The sequence below is a fragment of the Schistocerca cancellata genome, chromosome 2 (genome assembly GCF_023864275.1).
Source record: "Schistocerca cancellata isolate TAMUIC-IGC-003103 chromosome 2, iqSchCanc2.1, whole genome shotgun sequence".
Classification (NCBI taxonomy): Eukaryota; Metazoa; Arthropoda; class Insecta; order Orthoptera; family Acrididae; genus Schistocerca; species Schistocerca cancellata.
In genome coordinates, this window is record NC_064627.1 from 506,055,704 (window position 1) to 506,076,385 (window position 20,682).

At 38.2% G+C, this 20,682-nt stretch overlaps 1 protein-coding gene across 1 annotated transcript; it reads left to right on the forward strand.

The window, feature by feature from the left end:
• The first annotated feature begins 19,124 nt into the window (after positions 1 to 19,124).
• On the forward strand, positions 19,125 to 20,225 carry LOC126155835 (uncharacterized). The gene has a single exon (XM_049916255.1). It carries the CDS (start codon positions 19,125 to 19,127, stop codon positions 20,223 to 20,225), a length of 1,101 nt encoding a protein of 366 aa, XP_049772212.1.
• Positions 20,226 to 20,682: the final 457 nt, after the last annotated feature.

Below are 20,682 nucleotides of genomic sequence, written 5' to 3' on the forward strand. Positions count from 1 at the left end.
GATTTGTTTAAATGACAAAATACTGCTCCTCAAATTCAAGGATAGTTCTGTGTACTGATGCTACACCCATTGCATGCAAGTGTAAAGATTATGAGCAACTACAAAAACTATGAAACTGTATTACAAATGAAATAACTCAGTATTTCTATGAAAGTCATCTCATTGTCAGCACAAGATAGCAGCAGTAACGGATTTTCACCCTACAAGACAGATTTTTAAATTCAGTTGTGCACTGGAACTGATATTGTCGTGAAAGAAAACTACTGCTTGGTTACAGTTAAACTTTCTAGATTTAACATGTTATAATATGGAAACTAATTAACGTACAAGAACATAACTTGGTAGCATTAATGTCAAGGACATGGGGAAGAGAAATAATGCAGAATCAATTCAATTGAAACACTTGTAATGTGCTGCTACAGTACACCCTACCATTACGTACCAGTACCATTACCGGTGACGGTGATGGAGGCTGTTATGAAAAGCTTGCGATATTATTCAAGTCTGATATGGCAAGTTAACAGAACTTTTGATCCATGTGAGTAAAATTATTGTGTAAAATCGATAGTGCAGCTTCTTACGGAAGTCTCTTCAGGGCCTTCGGAGTTTTTCACTTACATGTCAACATATTTACTCCCTAATAGTATTTGTTGTTCATAATAGGGGTAATTTTACTCTATTCAGTGAAATGAACGTGCAAAATACTGCAAGGAAAAACAATATCCATGTAGACTATACACCCCTGCCTACGTTTCACAACGGAATTTCACATTCTGATCTAAATTCTTTAACAGGTTGCTGCTAGACATCAGGCAGAAAACTGAAAATCCTAAGATATTAATAAAATACAAAGTAAAAAAATATTTTATTAACCTCTCCTTCTATAATTATAATTAAACGTAATGTTCTGACTCAAGGATGCATATGATAGTTAACACTAAGGTTCATATTAACAGGGTTTTAATGTTACCATTATATGTAGGGCTGCCAGTACTCATTGAAAAATTCTGAAATGCTTTGTACGAAGTATGAGAGAAAAACAGTACTTGAATAAAAATACCATTTCTAGCTTTCAGGGTCATTAGTTCCTTCCTTTGGGAAGATGAATACGTTTCGTGACTGGAAATGAGGGGAAGATCACTTAGACCACCCGTATAGAACACTTATGTGACACATTCATGAGTACTGCTCCAAAGTTTGAGATCCAGGTCAGACTCAAGCAACACATTGAAGCAACTCAAAGGCTGGATGCTAGATAGGTTACCAGTAGTTTCAAACTATGTGCGAGTATTATTTTGTATAACACTATTGAGAAAATTTAGAAAGCATGAGAAATCAGGGCTCGGATGATAGACAGCCTTTCTTCCCTCTCTCTATTTGCGAGTGGAACGGTACCATTTGGTTTTTTGTGTAGTATGTATATACATAAAAATACGGAAGAAAATTGTGACTGCCTACTACATTAAGAAGTAATAGTTGAACTAACCTAAAGCTTCGTGATTTACTTCAAATGTTTTGTACCACTGACACACTCTGACAATCAGTGACTTCCATATATAGCAGCCTTACAATTTGGAGATGTCAGTATTGCTTCGATCTATTAATATTCCCTCATTGAGCTCTTTTTATGTTAATATCACATAAACTGGATTTTTGAGAAACTACACACAGAAGATGTGATTGACATATAGCTGTTTGTTTACAGAAAAATAACGATCAAAATTTAAGCATATCGGTAACACACACAGGGCAAGAGCACATATCGGGGCAAGAGCACTATACTGGATTTCGCCCCCTTTTCCCTAGAAACCTTGACTGGAGTAATAACTTTATTTTTAGCATAGTCTGAGGTCTACATTAGGTAGAAAAGCGATAATTTTGTTGACAGTTGTGGAACACAGCGAATGAGAAATAAAGGTTGTGGTAACAGACAGACGTGTGTCTTTGCCTAATATTTTTTTGCGGCATATTTAAATGCACTTTCCCACATTTAACGCATTTCTCATAATAAAAACAATAAAACTATTAGGTCATCCCCAAAAAACATATATTAGAAAATGAACAAGCATCCGACGTGTTTTGATGCATATTACATACAGATATCGTACACAAACTGGAAAAATGCAATGGGCGTTCCACTACGCATCCTTTACCGTATTTGATTCGTTTTTCCGCATTTGCTACTGCTGGTATGGGTTCAAAGACAAATTCGTGCTGCAAACGTCTCAGTGGTAGTTAGCCTACATTAGTAAGCTGCAGTTAATGCGTTAAAAACATTTAGACACATTGTCCGCAATGCGTAATATGTGTTATGCTATAAATCACTCTGCCTTTCGACCAATAATTTGTAATCAGTTGGCTTCAATCAATCACGTACGGCTCTAATATGTAACTTTGACTACGCTGTGGATTTATCATGTCACCATAATACAGATTATTCGCATTTAAACCTTCTTTCTACATTTTATTCTGTTAACGGAAGCTTCATTAAAACAATCTGGATTGATTTGACATTCCAAAACAACAGTCAGTCTGTATAAACACTGTAGCCAACGTGTGACGTCACTTACGTCAACAGAGTTGTTTACAGGTCTAGTCACCAGGCAGCGCTGTCACGCTTTCAGCCTTTTTTGATGACGTCATGAAGCGATTCCTCGGGGCCCGCGAGACGCACGTAGTACTCTTAATCGCCAATGAGGTAAGAGTCTCCAAGACCATTTCACAAGTTGATATAATATATACCTGTGGTTGATTCAGGCGTCCTTGATCTTTGGTTAGCAAACACGATATATTCTCTTCCAGTATCCAAAAAGAGAGAATAAATCAAGTTCCCATCAAACAAAACATTTAACGTGGAATTTCCACCATAGTCAGTGGAGGTATGGTGAGGAAGCCTCAACACTTTGGCAAATATTGCCAGTGGAGCCCATGCCTAATCAGAGAAAAATCGCCATCCGGAGAAGCAAAGTTTAACAGCGTCTCGCAAAAGATAAGCTGCAGTAACAAAAACATTACCAGATAAGGGGTCGGTATCTGAGACGTTTAACAACTTAATTGACTCAAGATCACATCAGCACTCAAGAAAAAAGATGTGGGCCACCCGATGCAGCTTGTGCTCGCCAAAAAGGGGATTCCTCGCGGAAAATAGACATTGGTTCCATCAGAAAAAAGACTGTTCCAGTCCCCCAAATAGGAGCATTAACAGACATAATAAGGTTAGCGAGTTTATTGGAAATACAAAACCAACAGACGCAAAAAATGCCGAGGTTAGACCTGAGGGCAGCTGTATACAAGAAAATGCCATACACAAAACGTAACGATCTGCACTGGTGATAGGGCTGGGCAAACGATAGTCGCATTCGAAAGGCCTTGATATTTCCCGATACGCCATAGCATTCGATACGGTATCGAGCTTGTTCGAACAATCACGTGACACTGGACTCACGCGATGAGGGTGCAAGGGATACACAAGAAACTACGAACTAGACACAACAACATGCTACGGCTCTGCATAAAATCATAATTTCGTGAAACAGTGGAGGAAACAGCATTAAATCCTACCACTGCACAAACTCCTATTGTGTTTGAACAAATGTACGGTACTTGTTCTCATACAGTATGTATGGATAGAAGAAACATGTATGTCCGTTTTTAAGTAATGGTAACAGACCAAGACGAAAATATTGTCCTCCAAAAAACGTTGTTGGACTGAACCCTGTATAATATTTTATTTCAGTATGAGAGGCGGTAATGATTTACGACGTAGGTTGCAAATGAGCAGCTCATAATGTTGAATAACAGATAAGAACTTTACCAGATCTTAATCAGTTTTAAAACAAGACAACAAAATTCAGATGAAACAATCAAGACAACTAATCAAGAATTTAATTTCGGACCAACGAGCTGTGTCATATGTATAATAATAATAAAATTAATAATAATAATAAAATGATGTATAATTAAAATAGAAAAAAATTAAAGGATAGTGCAATTGAATTAACAGTAAATGTTCTGCGTGTACGAAATTGTGCTATTCTTCATTCACTTTACCTTGTGTCACTTCCCTTTGTGTGTGTGTGTGTGTGTGTGTGTGTGTGTGTGTCCATCACTATATATATATTTTAATTATATTTGTCATTTTCTGAAGGCTCTTGTATTTCTGTACTCTTACGAAATAGGACCATGGACTTCCTCTCCTACATTTCAATTGTAGATGCAGGCAGCCAACTCCAAGGATACTGGTGCCTCTCGAGATGAAGGAACTCCTCCCAACTTGGTTTAACTTCACTTCAATAAAATACTTAATACTATCTTCTCTTATTCAGAATCCCATATAATACACTCCTGGAAATTGAAATAAGAACACCGTGAATTCATTGTCCCAGGAAGGGGAAACTTTATTGACACATTCCTGGGGTCAGATACATCACATGATCACACTGACAGAACCACAGGCACATAGACACAGGCAACAGGGCATGCACAATGTCGGCACTAGTACAGTGTATATCCAACTTTCGCAGCAATGCAGGCTGCTATTCTCCCATGGAGACGATCGTAGAGATGCTGGATGTAGTCCTGTGGAACGGCTTGCCATGCCATTTCCACCTGGCGCCTCAGTTGGACCAACGTTCGTGCTGGACGTGCAGACCGCGTGAGACGACGCTTCATCCAGTCCCAAACATGCTCAATGGGGGACAGATCCGGAGATCTTGCTGGCCAGGGTAGTTGACTTACACCTTCTAGAGCACGTTGGGTGGCATGGGATACATGCGGACGTGCATTGTCCTGTTGGAACAGCAAGTTCCCTTGCCGGTCTAGGAATGGTAGAACGATGGGTTCGATCACGGTTTGGATGTACCGTGCACTATTCAGTGTCCCCTCGACGATCACCAGTGGTGTACGGCCAGTGTAGGAGACCGCTCCCCACACCATGATGCCGGGTGTTGGCCCTGTGTGCCTCGGTCGTATGCTGTCCTGATTGTGGCGCTCACCTGCACGGCGCCAAACACGCATACGACCATCATTGGCACCAAGGCAGAAGCGACTCTCATCGCTGAAGACGACACGTCTCCATTCGTCCCTCCATTCACGCCTGTCGCGACACCACTGGAGGCGGGCTGCACGATGTTGGGGCGTGAGCGGAAGACGGCCTAACGGTGTGCGGGACCGTAGCCCAGCTTCATGGAGACGGTTGCGAATGGTCCTCGCCGATACCCCAGGAGCAACAGTGTCCCTAATTTGCTGGGAAGTGGCGGTGCGGTCCCCTACGGCACTGCGTAGGATCCTACGGTCTTGGCGACAACATCGATGTACTGTGGAGACCTCACGCCCCACGTGTTGAGCAATTCGGCGGTACGTCCACCCAGCCTCCCGCATGCCCACTATACGCCCTCGCTCAAAGTCCGTCAACTGCACATACGGTTAACGTCCACGCTGTCGCGGCATGCTACCAGTGTTAAAGACTGCGATGGAGCTCCGTATGCCACGGCAAACTGGCTGACACTGATGGCGGCGGTGCACAAATGCTGCGCAGCTAGCGCTATTCGACGGCCAGCACCGCGGTTCCTGGTGTGTCCGCTGTGCCGTGCGTGTGATCATTGCTTGTACAGCCCTCTCGCAGTGTCCGGAGCAAGTATGGTGGGTCTGACACACCGGTGTCAATGTGTTCTTTTTTCCATTTCCAGGAGTGTACAAAACACTCGTAGGTCGTAGTACTTCGAGCAATACATCTTAACGATCTTTCTACATACGAGTGAGTGAACCGTCGTCCTCCCGAATGCGAGTCCAGTGTCTAACCACAAAATCATGTACAAAGAAAAGTGAATGATGTTTTTGTTCATTTGTCTGGGCCTTACCAGGCGTTCATAATTAATGCCTTTGCCGATGCTTCTGTCATTATTGCTGCTTCGTTCATTTTTTTAAAATAAATTTTATCTTTACCATATCCATGGGGTGTTTCACCATGTACCTAAACAAGTAATAAAGTGACTGTAATTCTTATCTTGAGAATAAATTACAACAGAATGACCCATCTTGGAGATAGTGCCGCCAGACCTCGCCAGATCACGAGACCATCGAAAGCTCTAGAGTTACACAGAATCATGACTGCAATTTTTTTTATTTTGTTATTAGTTTTCGTTGTTACATGTGACCTGCAACACAGAAGATTTTTCAGTTCGTATTTCACAGTTATGTTTATTGTTGCACAAACCCTGATTAAGCTCTATTGCCGAAATAGCGCGAAAAACTCGTTGCACGAACCCGGAATAACGCCTAACTGGAGAATAGACTCGGACTAACTTAGCTGAAGGTTTTGGCTGGTTAGAGAGTTTAACCGGGTAATAAGTTTTCAAGATGGCAGGAACAGCCACAGATGGAGTTGCAGACAAAAATAATGAGATTTTGTCCCAACTGTTCAAGTGAATGAGGAAGGAGAAAAAAATGAACTGACGCCAATTTCGAATTCATATCCAGATTTAGCTTAGCAAAGGAAGCCGTACTTTGTCTTTGCACTGTTGCATGTGAGAAATTGGACCATATGACGGACAGGTGGTATCATTTCTCTGTTTTCTAAAATAATACTGTTTATTTGTAGTAGTAGGCATTTGATTTCAGTACTTCGTGAATTCCGTCATGTTATTTATGCAGACCAGGCACATTAAAATAAGGATTTGTGCCAAAATAGTCTTATTTATCTGTCGTTTGTTACAGTTTTTGCGGTAATGGAAAGGACTGTTTTGTTTTATTTACGAGTGCCTTAATAGATATAACGAAATCGAAGAACCACACCAGTTATGGGTACTATTTATATTAAAAGCTGTTTCAGTTTTAGACAAAAACATTGATTTTTTATGTAACAAAACGGTTTGATAAAACAATAGTGTTCCAGTTTCATTCAGATATTACCTCAATAGCAGAAAGTGTTTTTCCACTCTGCTTTCTTTTAGGAATGACTCTTCTTGTATAACTGCTATAACGTAATATTTGCGACAGTTCCCAAAAGATGTTGCTTGACGATATTTAGTCTAATTTTAAATCACCAAGAACACACGCCACTTGGCCTGCTTAAGACTTTTTTATTCACTTTACCAAACAGCTATCCCAGAATCATCACATCTTTGCTACCAAAGAATAAACAAAAAAATTTTTAAAGATATAACATCATGTTATCAGTAATGAACTATAACTATTACCAGTCTTGGCACCTTCATAAAATATAAAAATTCCGTTTGGATTTCATCACTGTTGCCTTTACACTACTTCCCCACCAGTAACATGGTTACGAATTAATACATGAAAATGAAGGAATTTTCTTTAAAAAAATCAGCACAACATTAACATAAAACAATAAAAACATATTGGAATGACAAAAGATATGATACAAAATAATTACAAAAACTTTTTGCAATGTCTGGTATGATATTTGATTAATTCTCCACAGAGACAACTGCTCTAAGAATCGAAGTGGGAGCCTTATAATTAGTCCTGACTTCGATACTCTGATATTTGGAGATGGTTCCTCTGTGGGATGTTGTGGCTCAGTGTCCTTGGAAAAGTTTGGAAGTTGCTTCTCTGATTCCCATTTTTCTTGCAGGAGATAAGCTGGTTTAAGTCTGTCCACTGACACATTTATGTGTTTGCACTTCCTTTTAATAATGAAATGTTTTTCATGTCTTGAAATGACAGGAAAGGGAGCATCATATGTAGGTTCTAATGGTTTTCTAACCCTATCACATCTCAGGAAGACATGGGAACAGGTTTGCAGATCTTTTGGAACAAATACTGATCTTGATTTGCTTTGTGTAGGTCTACTAGGTTTCAGATGAAGCATTTGCTTATGCAAATTAGATGGAAATGAATCAAGGTCAATCTTTGTAGAGGGCTCTTCAAAAAATTCACCAGGAAGTCTTACAGTTTTTCCATATACCACCTGTCCAATGGAATGGTTCGATGTTTCTCGCACTGCAGTGCGCAGTCCCAATAGAACAGTAGGCAGAATTTCTGTCCAATTGGAACTGTTATGGGCCTTGATTGCAGACTTCAGAGTTCTATGTAGTCGCTCAATTTCACCATTGCATCGAGGATGATATGGCGTTGTGTGCTGAATTTTCATTCCATATACTATGCCCAAATTATTAAACAACTGCGATCTAAACTGTGATCCTTGGTCAGTGATTACCTGTGGTGGTACACCAAATCTTGCAATCCAGTGCTGGTAGTAGGCTGTTGCTGAAATATCTTCAAGTGCTATGACTTCCATCCAAGATGTGAAACGGTCAATACAAGTTAAACAATAAGTCATGCTACTAGGAGGAGGAAAAAGTCCTATGAGGTCAGTGTGTACAACACTGAAACGTTCATCAGGTTCTTCAAACTTCTCTAGCGGTGATTTTGTGTGGCGAGTGACCTTGGTTTTCTGACAACGGACACAGGATTTAGTCCACTGAAGCACATCACTTTTGATGTTTCTCTAAATGCCTCTCCTACTCAACAGTTTCACAGCTGTCTTTATGCGAGGATGAGCTAAACCATGAAAATGAAGAAATATTTGATAACGAAAAGGTTGAGGAATATAAGGTCTGATAGTTGCAGTGGATGTGTCACACCACAATGTTTTCTCTGATGGAAGTTTATATGACTTGAAGTTTAAGGAGTTGTTCCCTGTTCGGAGTTGCTGTAGTTCTCGATCTTGTTGCTGGTTTTTGGCAATTTCATCATAGTCCAGTATTACTGCTTCATCAGCTCTGGATAGGGCATCTACAACAATATCGTCATGGCCACTGACATGACGAATATCGCTCGAAAATTGTGAAATGTACTGCAACTGTCTCATCTGTCGAGGATATGCCTCATCATTGTTTTGCTTGAAAGCAAATGTGAGTGGCTTATGATCAGTGAAGATTATGAACTCTCTTCCTTCCAGTAAATGTTTAAACTTTTTTACAGAAACGTAAATTCCCAATAATTCTCGGTCATAGGTACTGTAACCCTTCTGTGATTTACTCAGTTAGTGTGAAAAGAATGCAACACGTCTCCAATTTCCATTTTCCAGTTGCTGGAGCACAGAACCAACAGCAATATCTGATGCATCTGTACATAATGCTAGGGGTAACTCTGAGTTTGGAAAAGCCAATAATGCAGCATTTACTATATCTTGTTTAGAGTTCTCAAACATTTTCTTTGCTTCTTCAGTCCACTGAATTTGTCTATTATCCTTCTTTCTTGCTCCCTTAAGATAGTCATGCAAAACAGCTTGAGTCTGTGCCGGATCTTTAAGGTAGCAACGGTAGTAGTTGACAATGCCAAGAAATCTGTGAAGCTCATACAGTTTGTCAGGTAACTTATACTCTAAAATTGCTTGCACTTTCTCAGATAGTGGATGGGATCCCTCTGATGTTATCCAGTACCCCAGGAATTCAATTTCATTTACTCCAAATGTTGATTTTGATATGTTGATTCGAAGTCCATAGTTAGACAATCGCTCCAGGACTAGTTACAGATGTGTTCGGTGTTCTTCAATAGTGGATGAGGCGATTAAAATGTCATTGAGGTAAGGAAACACAAAATCTAGCCCAAACATAACTTCATTAATGAATCGCTGGAATGTTGAAAGTGCATTCCGCAGGCCAAAGCTCATGACATTGAATTCATACAGTCCAAATGGTGTGATTACAGCTGTTTTGTGCTTATCTTCTTCAGCAATAGGTATTTGATAATAGGCCTTAAAGAGATCGATTTTAGAAAATATGTTTTTGCCCTGAAGAATACAATGGAAATCTTCTGTTCTAGGTACAGGATAATGATCTGGAATTGTTCTTTCATTTAATCGTCTATAATCTCCACACGGATGTATTGAGCCATCCTTCTTAGGTACAATATGGAGAGGACTTGCCCATGCAGATTTAGATGGTCTAATGATGCCATTGTCTAACATTAATTTAAATTCTTGTTTTGCCGTCGTCATGCGCTTTGGGTCTAATTGTCTTGCTCTAGAAAACACAGGTGGGCCTTCAGTGGTAATATAGTGTTTGACTTCACGTTTAATTTCGCTAGGTACCAAATTAAGTTTAGCTATGTCTGGATACTGTACCAGTAGATCTGTAAATTTTGTGTTTTGGCTCATGGTGCTCAGGACGTTTTCCTATGAGATTGACATAACTTTACCCTCAGCATTGAGCTTGGTTACATCATCTATTAATCTTTTATTTTGGACATCTACTAATAATTGAAATTTATTAAAAAAATCGGCACCCAGTATAGCTTTATTGATCTTCGCAACTATAAATAGCCATTGAAATTGATGTCGCAGTCCCAGATCAATAGTACGAAGTTCGATTCTGTATGTAGGAATTTCGGTACCATTTGCAGCATAAAATTTATATGGTGACTCACCATTAATATTTGCGTGAGCGGAAATTACAGAAACTTCCGTCCCACTGTCGGCTAAAAATTGCAATCCCGTTTTTTTGTCAGTTACAAATAAGCGGGTTTGTGGCATTTCCCAAAAGATGTTGCTTGACGTTATTTAGTCTAATTTTAAATCACCAAGAACACACACCACTTGGCCTGCTTAAGACTTCTTTATTCACTTTACTTAGCAGCTATCCCAGAATCATCACATCTTTGCTACCAAAGAATAAACAAAACAAAATTTAAAGATATTACATCTTGTTATCAGTAATGAACTATACTATTAACGGTCTTGGCAACTTCATAAAATATAAAAATTCCATTTAGATTTCATCACTGTTGCCTTTATATTTGTAAACATCATAGATGTGCCAGAACAACTTTTGCCTTTTAGTGAAAATATTAGTAGTACTGGTCCATTAATGCCTCAGACGAACAACACTATCCCATCTACCATTATTCACTGAAGCCTGTGAACTATATGTGGTTACCTAAGCTGAGATTAATACAGTAAGAGTAACATAAAAGTTAGTACTTTAAAAATAGTGATGCCTCCTCAACTACAGAACATCGCTATTGTGTTTCTCAATTATTAGTATTATCCACATAATCCCGTCCATATTTATCATAAAATAACAGCTATATTTGTATGATATAGAAGCTGAACAAGAATCTAGTAAACAAAAGTTGTAGCATGTGGAAAGAGTTCCTGGAATGCTATGTTTTTAACTGTCTTTGAATATCAAGTTATTTTCAGTGTCCTCCTTTATTTCAGATTGTAGCTAGCTGAAGCTAACTTAAACTGAAACATCTTGTATTGCACTTCAGTGAAGGATCCTTTTTCTGAAACTGATGGCTTATTATGACTATTTAATGTAAGAAAAGTATGATAGTATACTAATGTCCAGAGTTCACACATCCACATCTATAATGGAAGATATTGCTCACTTTTATCTCCCATTGTGACAACTACTTTCCATCTTTTAGTGAATGCTTCAGACCAAAAAAAATTATTCATCACCTAGAATTATTCCCATAAACAAATAAATTACTCGTGCATACTCACACTAGTTTAAACACAGTAAAATTAACAGTAAAGTCAGTCTTTTTAAGAAAGCTGTAGGATATAGCTGTTGTGTTCTCAGTTATTAGTATTATACACAAAACCACATCCACATTTATCATAAAGTGATTCTTATCTGAGTTTCATAAGAATCTAGGTACTTGTCATTCAGCTGAAAGGAAATCTTTAGTTACTGAATCTACATAATCATAACAGTGGGAGGAATAGCTAGCAAATTATGTTCTTAAATTTCACTTGAATTGTCAAACAAATTGTCTCATATCATCCTTTCCCTTTCTTCCAGGACTGACTGTTCTGCAAATGAAGCAGCTACTACTGACACTGAAATAATTTGCCTCTGGTGATTTCTTCTGTCCATTGGAGACTTCATTGGTATTGGCAAGGGGACAACCAGCAGAACTACTGAAAGGAGGTGTATGGCACTGGACAACATATAAAAGAGACAATTTTGTTAATTTTTTGTCCTCTACTGTAATTAAGTGAAAATAAAATAAATACATGTATATGGAATAACATACTTTGTTTCTGTAATCAGTTGTTTAATATGTATTTTCTGACCATAATTTTGAACTTTATGCTCTTTTTTAATCAATACAGTTCTTCCTCCTTTCTCTGGTCCTTGTCATACTATTGTTGAAGCAGCACCATTTGCAATATATGTTAGTCTGTGGTCAGTTTTAGAATCACTATGCTGGGAGGCAGCCAAAGAGCCAACACAAAGAGCATGAATTGGCATGAAATTTACTTAATGAGAGATAATTACTACTTGCAGTTCTAGTATTAAAGCATGAATTCTTGTTGAAATTAAACTGATGCCATGAACAGCCTTCCTCAAAGAACAAGAAAAATACAATGCAATGTACAAATACTGAAGTCACAAAAAATGAATAATGTATAAGATAATTTTTCTTACTCTGTCCATGGAGATTTATAGGACATCTGATTTTGCAGCAAATTGGGTGTGTAACAAAAAATCAGTTGTTCGATTATTACACACATATATTTAATAGAAGGTTACACTGATATCATTAATTTACCTCCAGTTCTCTGTGGTTGCAGATCATGCAGTCCAGCCACTAAATCTTGATGATTATCACATATATATTTTAAAAGAACTTACAGCCTCTTCTTATGCTTGCAGGAAAAAGTCATGCTTATGAACGAATATATCTGTTACTACCCCCATTGTTGATGCACAAGAAGAAATTACATGTCCTTTTTATTTCAGATTTAAACGTAAGTACTCTCAAGCAAGATACAAACAAAAGTTGTTAAAAAGTTTGAATACTCCCCAGACATTGCTCTTCTGTTACAAGGATAATTTTATGAGCCTATCTCTGCCATCCTCTGTAGCAGCACACAAATTTCTTATTATTAATGAGAAAAAGAAAATATTTATAAAATTAATAATGAGAAAAAAATAAAAATGTATGATATTGGGAACTAGTTGTTTAGGTATTACACAACTGCCCCCCACTGTATACTGACATTGTACACAGGTGTCCAGTGTTAGGCAGTATCATATGAATAATTGGTTGCTATCTATTACTGATGTGATGGGTCAAAGCCCTTTATTTCTCAGTCTTTTAGATAGAGTTATGTCATGTTAAGTGGAGAAGTTAGCTTTACCTTATTATATGTACATATAAAAATACAAATAATTAAAAGGAAAACAAATTATAAAAAAGGGGCACAAGTATCAAATACTGTCTGTATTTAACAATGCTTAGTTTAGTCAAGTCTCTTTAATTATTGCCCCCATGCACATGACAAGTAGTTGGCGGCCTGCCACTGGGACTTAAACTGTTGGGTCCTCACTGAATACTTTAAAATCATGCATGACCATTTTATGTGGAGTGAAACAGCGAAATTGTCGTCTGTTGTACTGTGGATCACTCCACAAATATTTGTTCACATCTTGGAAATGGTGTGCAAGGTTTCGGTAATTTCAATGCTGTGACAGAAGACCTCCAACTCTATTGTCTTGGAGTATTGTTTACCCATAGTAACATGCTTATTCAGCAGAGAGCAAATCCGTTGATCAGCACTTGCTGATAAGGGTAGTTCCTTATAAAGCACTTCCCAATTTATTTAAAGCTTAGTGTAGTTTAGTAAAAATTTTTGTAGGTTTGCACACATGTACTAAGTGTCAACACATTTCACTTTTGAAAAAAAATTACTTTTACATAGGTGCCTTGACTAATTGCTATCCAACTCTATTAATCACTTATATTGCATAAAGTGTCTTTTTTTCATATGCTGTTACTCTTTAAACAAATCGTTATTTACATAGTTACAATTTTAATACATACATATATTACATATTATTGCTGACATTGCATTCACACTTACTTCTTATTGAGTTTCACTTTGGGAATATTTAAAACACTGCATTAGCTTTGATTATTTTCGCAAACACTTATATCAGTTTAGTTTGTAACTAAAAGATTCATTTACATTCATATTATAGAATAAACATGTGCAAAGTCAGTTACATTGATCATCCTTATATACATATATACATCCATATGTTCATGCGCCCCTCATGAGCCATGGACCTTGCTGCTGGTGGGGAGGCTTGCGTGCCTCAGTGATACAGATAGCTGTACCATAGGTGCAACCACAATGGAGGGGTATCTGTTGAGAAGTCAGACAAATGTGCGGTTCCTGAAGAGAGACAGCAGCCTTTTCAGTAGTTGCAGGTGCAACAGTCTGGATGATTGACTGATCTGGCATTGTAACATTCACCAAAACAGCCTTGCTACGCAGGTACTGCAAATGGCTGAAAGCAAGGCAAAACTGAGGGAATGCATTTTTACTGTATGGTTAAATGATGATGGCGTGCTCTTGGGTAAAATATTCCAGAGGTAAAATAGTTCCCCATTTGGATCTCTAGGTGGGGACTACTCAGGGGTGTGTCGTTATCAGGAGAAAGAAAACTGGCATTCTAAGTATCAGAGTGTGGAATGACAGATCCCTTAACTGGGCAGGTAGGTTAGAAAATTTAAAAAGGGAAATAGATAGGTTAAAGTTAGATATAGTGGGAATTAGTGAAGTTCGGTGGCAGGAGGAACAAGACATCTGGCCAGCTGAATACAGGGTTATAAATACAAAATCAAATAGGGGTAGTGCAGGAGTAGCTTTAATAATGAATAAAAAGTTGGGGCACAGGTAAGCTGCTATGAACAGCATAGTGAACACATTATTTTGGACAAGATAGACACAAAGCCCACACCTACCACAGTAGTACAAGACTGCCAACTAGCTCTGCAGACGACGAAGAGATTGACGAAATGTGTGATGAGATAAAAGAAATTATTCAGATAGTGAAGGGAGACGAAAATTTAATAGTCATGGTGACTGGAATTCGATAGGAGGAAAAGAAACAGAAGGAAAAGTAGTAGGTGAATATGGAATGAGGGTAAGGAATGAAAGAGGAAGCTGCCTGGTAGGATTTTGCACCGAGAATAACTTAATAATAGCTAACACTTTGTTCAAGAATCATGAAAGAAGATTTTATACATGGAAGAGGCCTGGAGATACTGGAAAACTTCAGATAGATTATATAATGGTAAGACAGAGATTTAGAACCAGATTTTAAATTGTAAGGTATGTCCAGTGGCAGGTGTAGACTCTGACCACAATACAATAGATTAAAACTGAAGAAACTGCAAAAAGGTGGGCATTTAAGGAGATGGGACCTGGATAAACTGACAGAACCAGAGGTTGTAGAGAGTTTCAGGGAGAGCATTAGGGAACGATTGAAAAGAGTGGGAGAAAGAAATACCGCAGAAAAAAATTGGTAGTTTTGACAGATGAAATAATGAAGGCAGCAGAGGATCAAGTAGGTAAAAAGACGAGTTCTAGTAGAAATCCTTGGGTAACAGACCAGATATTGAATGTAATTGATGAAAGGGGAAAATATAAAAATGCAGTAAATGAAGCAGGCAAAAAGGAATACAAACGTCTCGAAAATGAGATCAACAGGAAGTGCTAAATGGATAATCAGGGATGGCTAGAGGACAAATGTAAGGATGTAGAGGCATATATCACAAGGGGTAAGATAGATACTGCCTACAGAAAAATTAAAGAGACCTTTGGAGAAAAGAGAACCCCTTTATGAATATCAAGAGCTCAGATGGTAATGCAGATGTAAGCAAAGAAGGGAAAGCACAAAGATGGAAATAGTATATAGAGGGTCTATACAAGGACGATGTACTTTAAGACAATATTATGGGAACGGAAGAGGGCGTAGATGAAGATGAAGTGGGAGACATGATACTGCGTGAAGAGTTTGACAGAGCACTGAGAGACCTAAGCCGAAACAATACCCCGGGAGTAGACAACATTCCATTAGCACTACCGGTACAGATAGCCTGACAAAACTCTACCATCTGGTGAGCAAGATATATGAGACTGGCGAAATTCCCTCAGACTTCAAGAAGAATATAATAATTGCAATCTCAAAGAAAGCAGGTGTTGACAGATGAGAAAATAACTGAACTATCAGTTTAATAAGTCATGGCTACAAAATACAAACACGAATTCTTTACAGACGAATAGAAGAACTGGTAGAAGCCGACCTTGGGGTAGATCATTTTGGATTTTGTAGAAATGCTTGAACATGTGAGGCGATAATGACCCTACAACTTATCTTAGAAGCTAGGTTAAGGAAAAGCAAACCTACGTTTCTAGCATTTGCAACTTAGAGACAGCTTTTGAGAATGATGATTGGAATACTCTCTTTCAAATTCCAAATATGCCAGGCGTCAAATACAGGGGGCAAAATCTATTTACAATGTGTACAGATACCAGGTGGCAGTTATAAGTGTCGAGGGGCATGAAAGGGAAGCAGTGGTTGGGAAGGGAGTGAGACAGAGTTGTAACCTATCCCTGACGTTATTCAATCTGTATATTGAGCAAGCAGTAAAGGTAACAAAAGAACAATTCGGAGTAGGAATTAAAATCCATGGAGCAGAAATTAAAACTTTGAGGTTTGCTGATGAATTGGAAATTCTGTCAGAGACAGGAAGGTATCTGGGAGAGCAGCTGAACGAAATGGACAGTGTCTTGAAAGGAGGATATAAGATGAACATCAACAAAAGCAAAACGAGGATATTGCAATGTAGTCGAATTAAATTGAGTGATGCTGAGGGAATTAGATTAGGAAATGATACAGAGTAGTAGATGAGTTTTGCTATTTGGGGAGCAAAATAACTGATGATGGTCGAAGTAGAAAGGATATAAAATGTAGACTGGCAATGGCAAGGAAAGAGTTTCTGAAGAAGAGCAATTTGTTAACATTGAGTATAGATTCAAGTGTCAGGAAGTAGTTTCTGAAAGAAGTTGTATGGAGTGTAGCCATGTATGGAAGTGAAACATGGACGACAAATAGTTTAGAAAAGAAGTGAATAGAAGCTTTCAAAATGTGGTGCTACAGAAGAATGCTGAAGATTAGATAGGTAGATCACATAACTAATGAGGAGGTAGTGAATAGAATTGGGGAGAAGAGAAATTTGTGGCACAACTTGACTAGAAGAAGGGATCAATTGGTATGACATGTTCTGAGGCATCAAGGGATCACCAGTTTAGTATTGGAGAGCAGCTTAGAGACTAAAAATGTTAGAGGGAGATCAAGAGATGAATACAGTAAGCAGATTCTGACGGACGTAGGTTGCAGTAGGTACCGGGAGATGAAGATAGGATAGCGTAGGATGGAGAGCTGCATCCTAGCAGTCTAAGGCTGAAGACCACAACAACAACAACAACAACAACAACAACAACATGTTCAGGTATCCCAAGTCTTTACATAAGAAACATTATACATAATTCCTTCACATTATTGATGGGGCTTGTTATTTATTTGTGGAGCAAGTGATAAAGCATTGACGTCTACTTCAAATACACTATGCACTGCTTGCCTAACTACGCTTAGCATTGCCTCTAGGAATGAAGGAAGGAGTCTATTTGTCTACAGGCATCAGGTTACCAAGGAAAGGACGTATAAACTCATATATTGTGTTGCAAGAAGACGTTCAATCAGCATTGTTAATGGTAGATTGTTGTGTTCTACTACATGAAATAGGCATTGTTTACTTCAGACGAAGTGTAACTTAAATATTCGTGGCATGTGTTTAACCACCATAAATCTGGCTGTCATTCAATGTGTAGAAATTGTGGGAGTTATTTCTTGTCTCCACCGTGACGAATAATTTTTGGAAATTTGTGGGAAGTTCCTTTGGCACCAAACTGTTGAGGGCGTCGGTCCATAGGTTTACACACTACTTAATCTAACTTAAACTGACTTACGCTAAGGACAACACACACTCACCCATGTCCGAGGGAGGACTTGGACCTCTGACAGGGGGAGCCGCGAGAAATGTGGCAGGGCTCCTCAGACGGCGCTGTTACTGTATTGGTACATAGGAAAAACCAAGGATAACCGCTGTAAGCGGCCGCAAAAGATGTATTTTGCTACGCCGGAAGGCGAGAACAAATGATAAAGACCTCATTCAATTTTTTGTCACCCTTATGTCTTGAGTTCTCGTGGAGAGAGGACGTGTTTAGATATGAGATGCTTATAATAGCTTTCATGGTATCTGAATAATAATTTCTCTCACTGTAAAAATGTGAAGCCTTTTTATTTTCTTCTGTGCACCACGAAAATGTCACACCTGCTGCCTGTATATGAGGAAGAAGTCCGATAAACGAAAATTACATTACCTACAAGGTGAAGAAGGAGAAGTTTTCCGTCGTCGGAAGAAGAAGCATCTAACAGAAGTGTGTAGATCTCGACAACTTGGAAGTAAGTTCAACTTAATATGGACTCAAAGGAGAGAAGATATAAAGTTACAGAATTTGTCCATTAATTGTAAAATAAAACAAAAAAATAACTTCCTTATTCAGGTATTTTTATTATTAGTTGCGCAACTGGCGACCTGGTGACATTACATTGAAAAGGCCATGAAAGCAGTTGTGTAAATTATGCAACATTATTTACGATATTGTATGAAAAATATTTGCATGTACTAAAGATTTTTTAGAATTTTCATGTGATACATCATGACTGGGAGCAAAATAACCAGAACCAAAAATTCTTTAAAAAGAAAACCAAACCAAAAGGAATCGGAATCTACGGAAAATTTTGGAAAATATGCTGTTTGTTTCATCACAGTAAAGGTAGGACCACTATGCAACTGCTTGCTTAGCTATGCTTGGTAGCGCCTCCTGAGTAATTATTAGATATACCTTTCCTTAATTTCCTTTCCTAAATGCAGTTAGTGAATTTTTTCAGAAATTTTTCGTAATGAGTAACGAGAGAAAAGTTTGAAGTTTTTTGTGTTACAAAATTTCGTGCTTCATAAAAGTAGACAAATAATGCTTGATGGCACGTAAATAGTATGCCTGAATTCACAAAATAATACGCTTCAGTTTTCTGTTTTCCAAACATTTTAATTTTAATATACAATCAAATATGGCCCAAAAATCAGTTTCCATTATTGTTAACAATAGCAAAAACGCAATGAGCCAAGATGGCGTACAATTGCAGAAAAGAACATCTAAAGTATCAGCACCTTGTCTTCCACAATTAGGCGTATTAAATAGTTCAGAGACGAACATGACCGAAATGACAAGTGATAGTGAGCTTTCACAGAGTTCTAACTTTCAGGACACGTTGAGGACAATAGATGAGGCTACATCACGTATCTCCGCAAGCAACATTCTGTTTGCACAGGAGAACATAGAAAGCGCAGTTAACATGATTTTTGATGACGCTTTACCATCACTCATCACAGGAAGTTCAAATATTGATTTGCAGAGCACAGTTGTCAACAACCAAGGTACATTAAATAGCAACCGAAATGACGCACAAAATACAAACACCAGTTTGCGTGCAGAAATAAAAAACATAAACACCAATTTGCGAACGGACATAAATACAAAATTTGACAGTTTGTCGCGAAACCTTACCTTAGTAACACAAGACATAAAGAAAATAAAGCAAGAGCAGAAACAAGTTTTAAACGATTTTCAGGATACAGTCACACAGCAGATCAGTGATTTGACAAAGAATTTTCCCAAGGAAATGAATGTAAAATTTGAAGACATGGAAAAACAGCTAAAACAAGATGTACTTTCCGAAATACACAATGACATTACGGAAATAAAACAAAAATTACACACTCTTAACGAACGTAACGATACAGTAGAGCAGCAAACAAAAGGGATTAAAGACACACACACAAACCTGGAAACTACACAAATACAATTAACTTCCACAGTAAAGAACATCCCTACAGTAGTAAACAAACTGAGCAAAGATTACGAAAACATACCGGCAGCAATAGGTGAACTCACTTTAAAAGTGGCATCACTTGAAATCGAATCAGTCTGTGCCAAAAAGGAAAGAGACAAAATTAATGAAAATTTATCTGACGTAATTTCACAACCTGAAGCAGGTACTTTAGACAAAACCAGTACAGCAGCGGAAAAGGTAGTGAAGGAATGTAAATTAATGAATGATATAGTTGAAAAGTCTATTCAACAAAAGGAAAATGACATTATCGACAAAGTGAGCACCAATTTGCAGGCTAGAGAGAACAGGATACGCAACTACTTAGGTGAAACTGATACAGAGACACAAGTTGTACACATAAACAAAGTGCCAACCACTGCAAACCAAAGTAATGTATGCACACAGACCATTCATTGCAAACTTTACAAATAATGCCAATCGTAATGACAGACCATAAAGTGTAAGTTTACATGGCATGACACCAGAACCAATAACTTCGAGAAATGTAAACAATTATAACAGGTATGTAAACAAAACACAAAGTGCAAACAGCTTGTCCACTATATTTGCTGACGTAGGTCTCTTAAGACACTGTCAATTTGCAACATTTACGAGCGAGTAGGAGAATGAACCCTGTTGTATTTATTAATGCTTTTTGACATGGACGGAAGCACAAAAGATCAGGTTTGTTGTTGGGTACACGCAAGGCGATGTACTTTTGTGGGCGACCGAGGTAGCTGAGCGTTGTGCCACATATTTACGATTTGAACGGCATTTCTTGACAAATACTCGTCGGAAGCCGTACAGGGGAGACTTAGGCGAGAGGTTTTTAACCCCGCCCTTTTTCATAGCAAATACGGTAGCTTGAGAGGGTATTTTGAGAATTCAA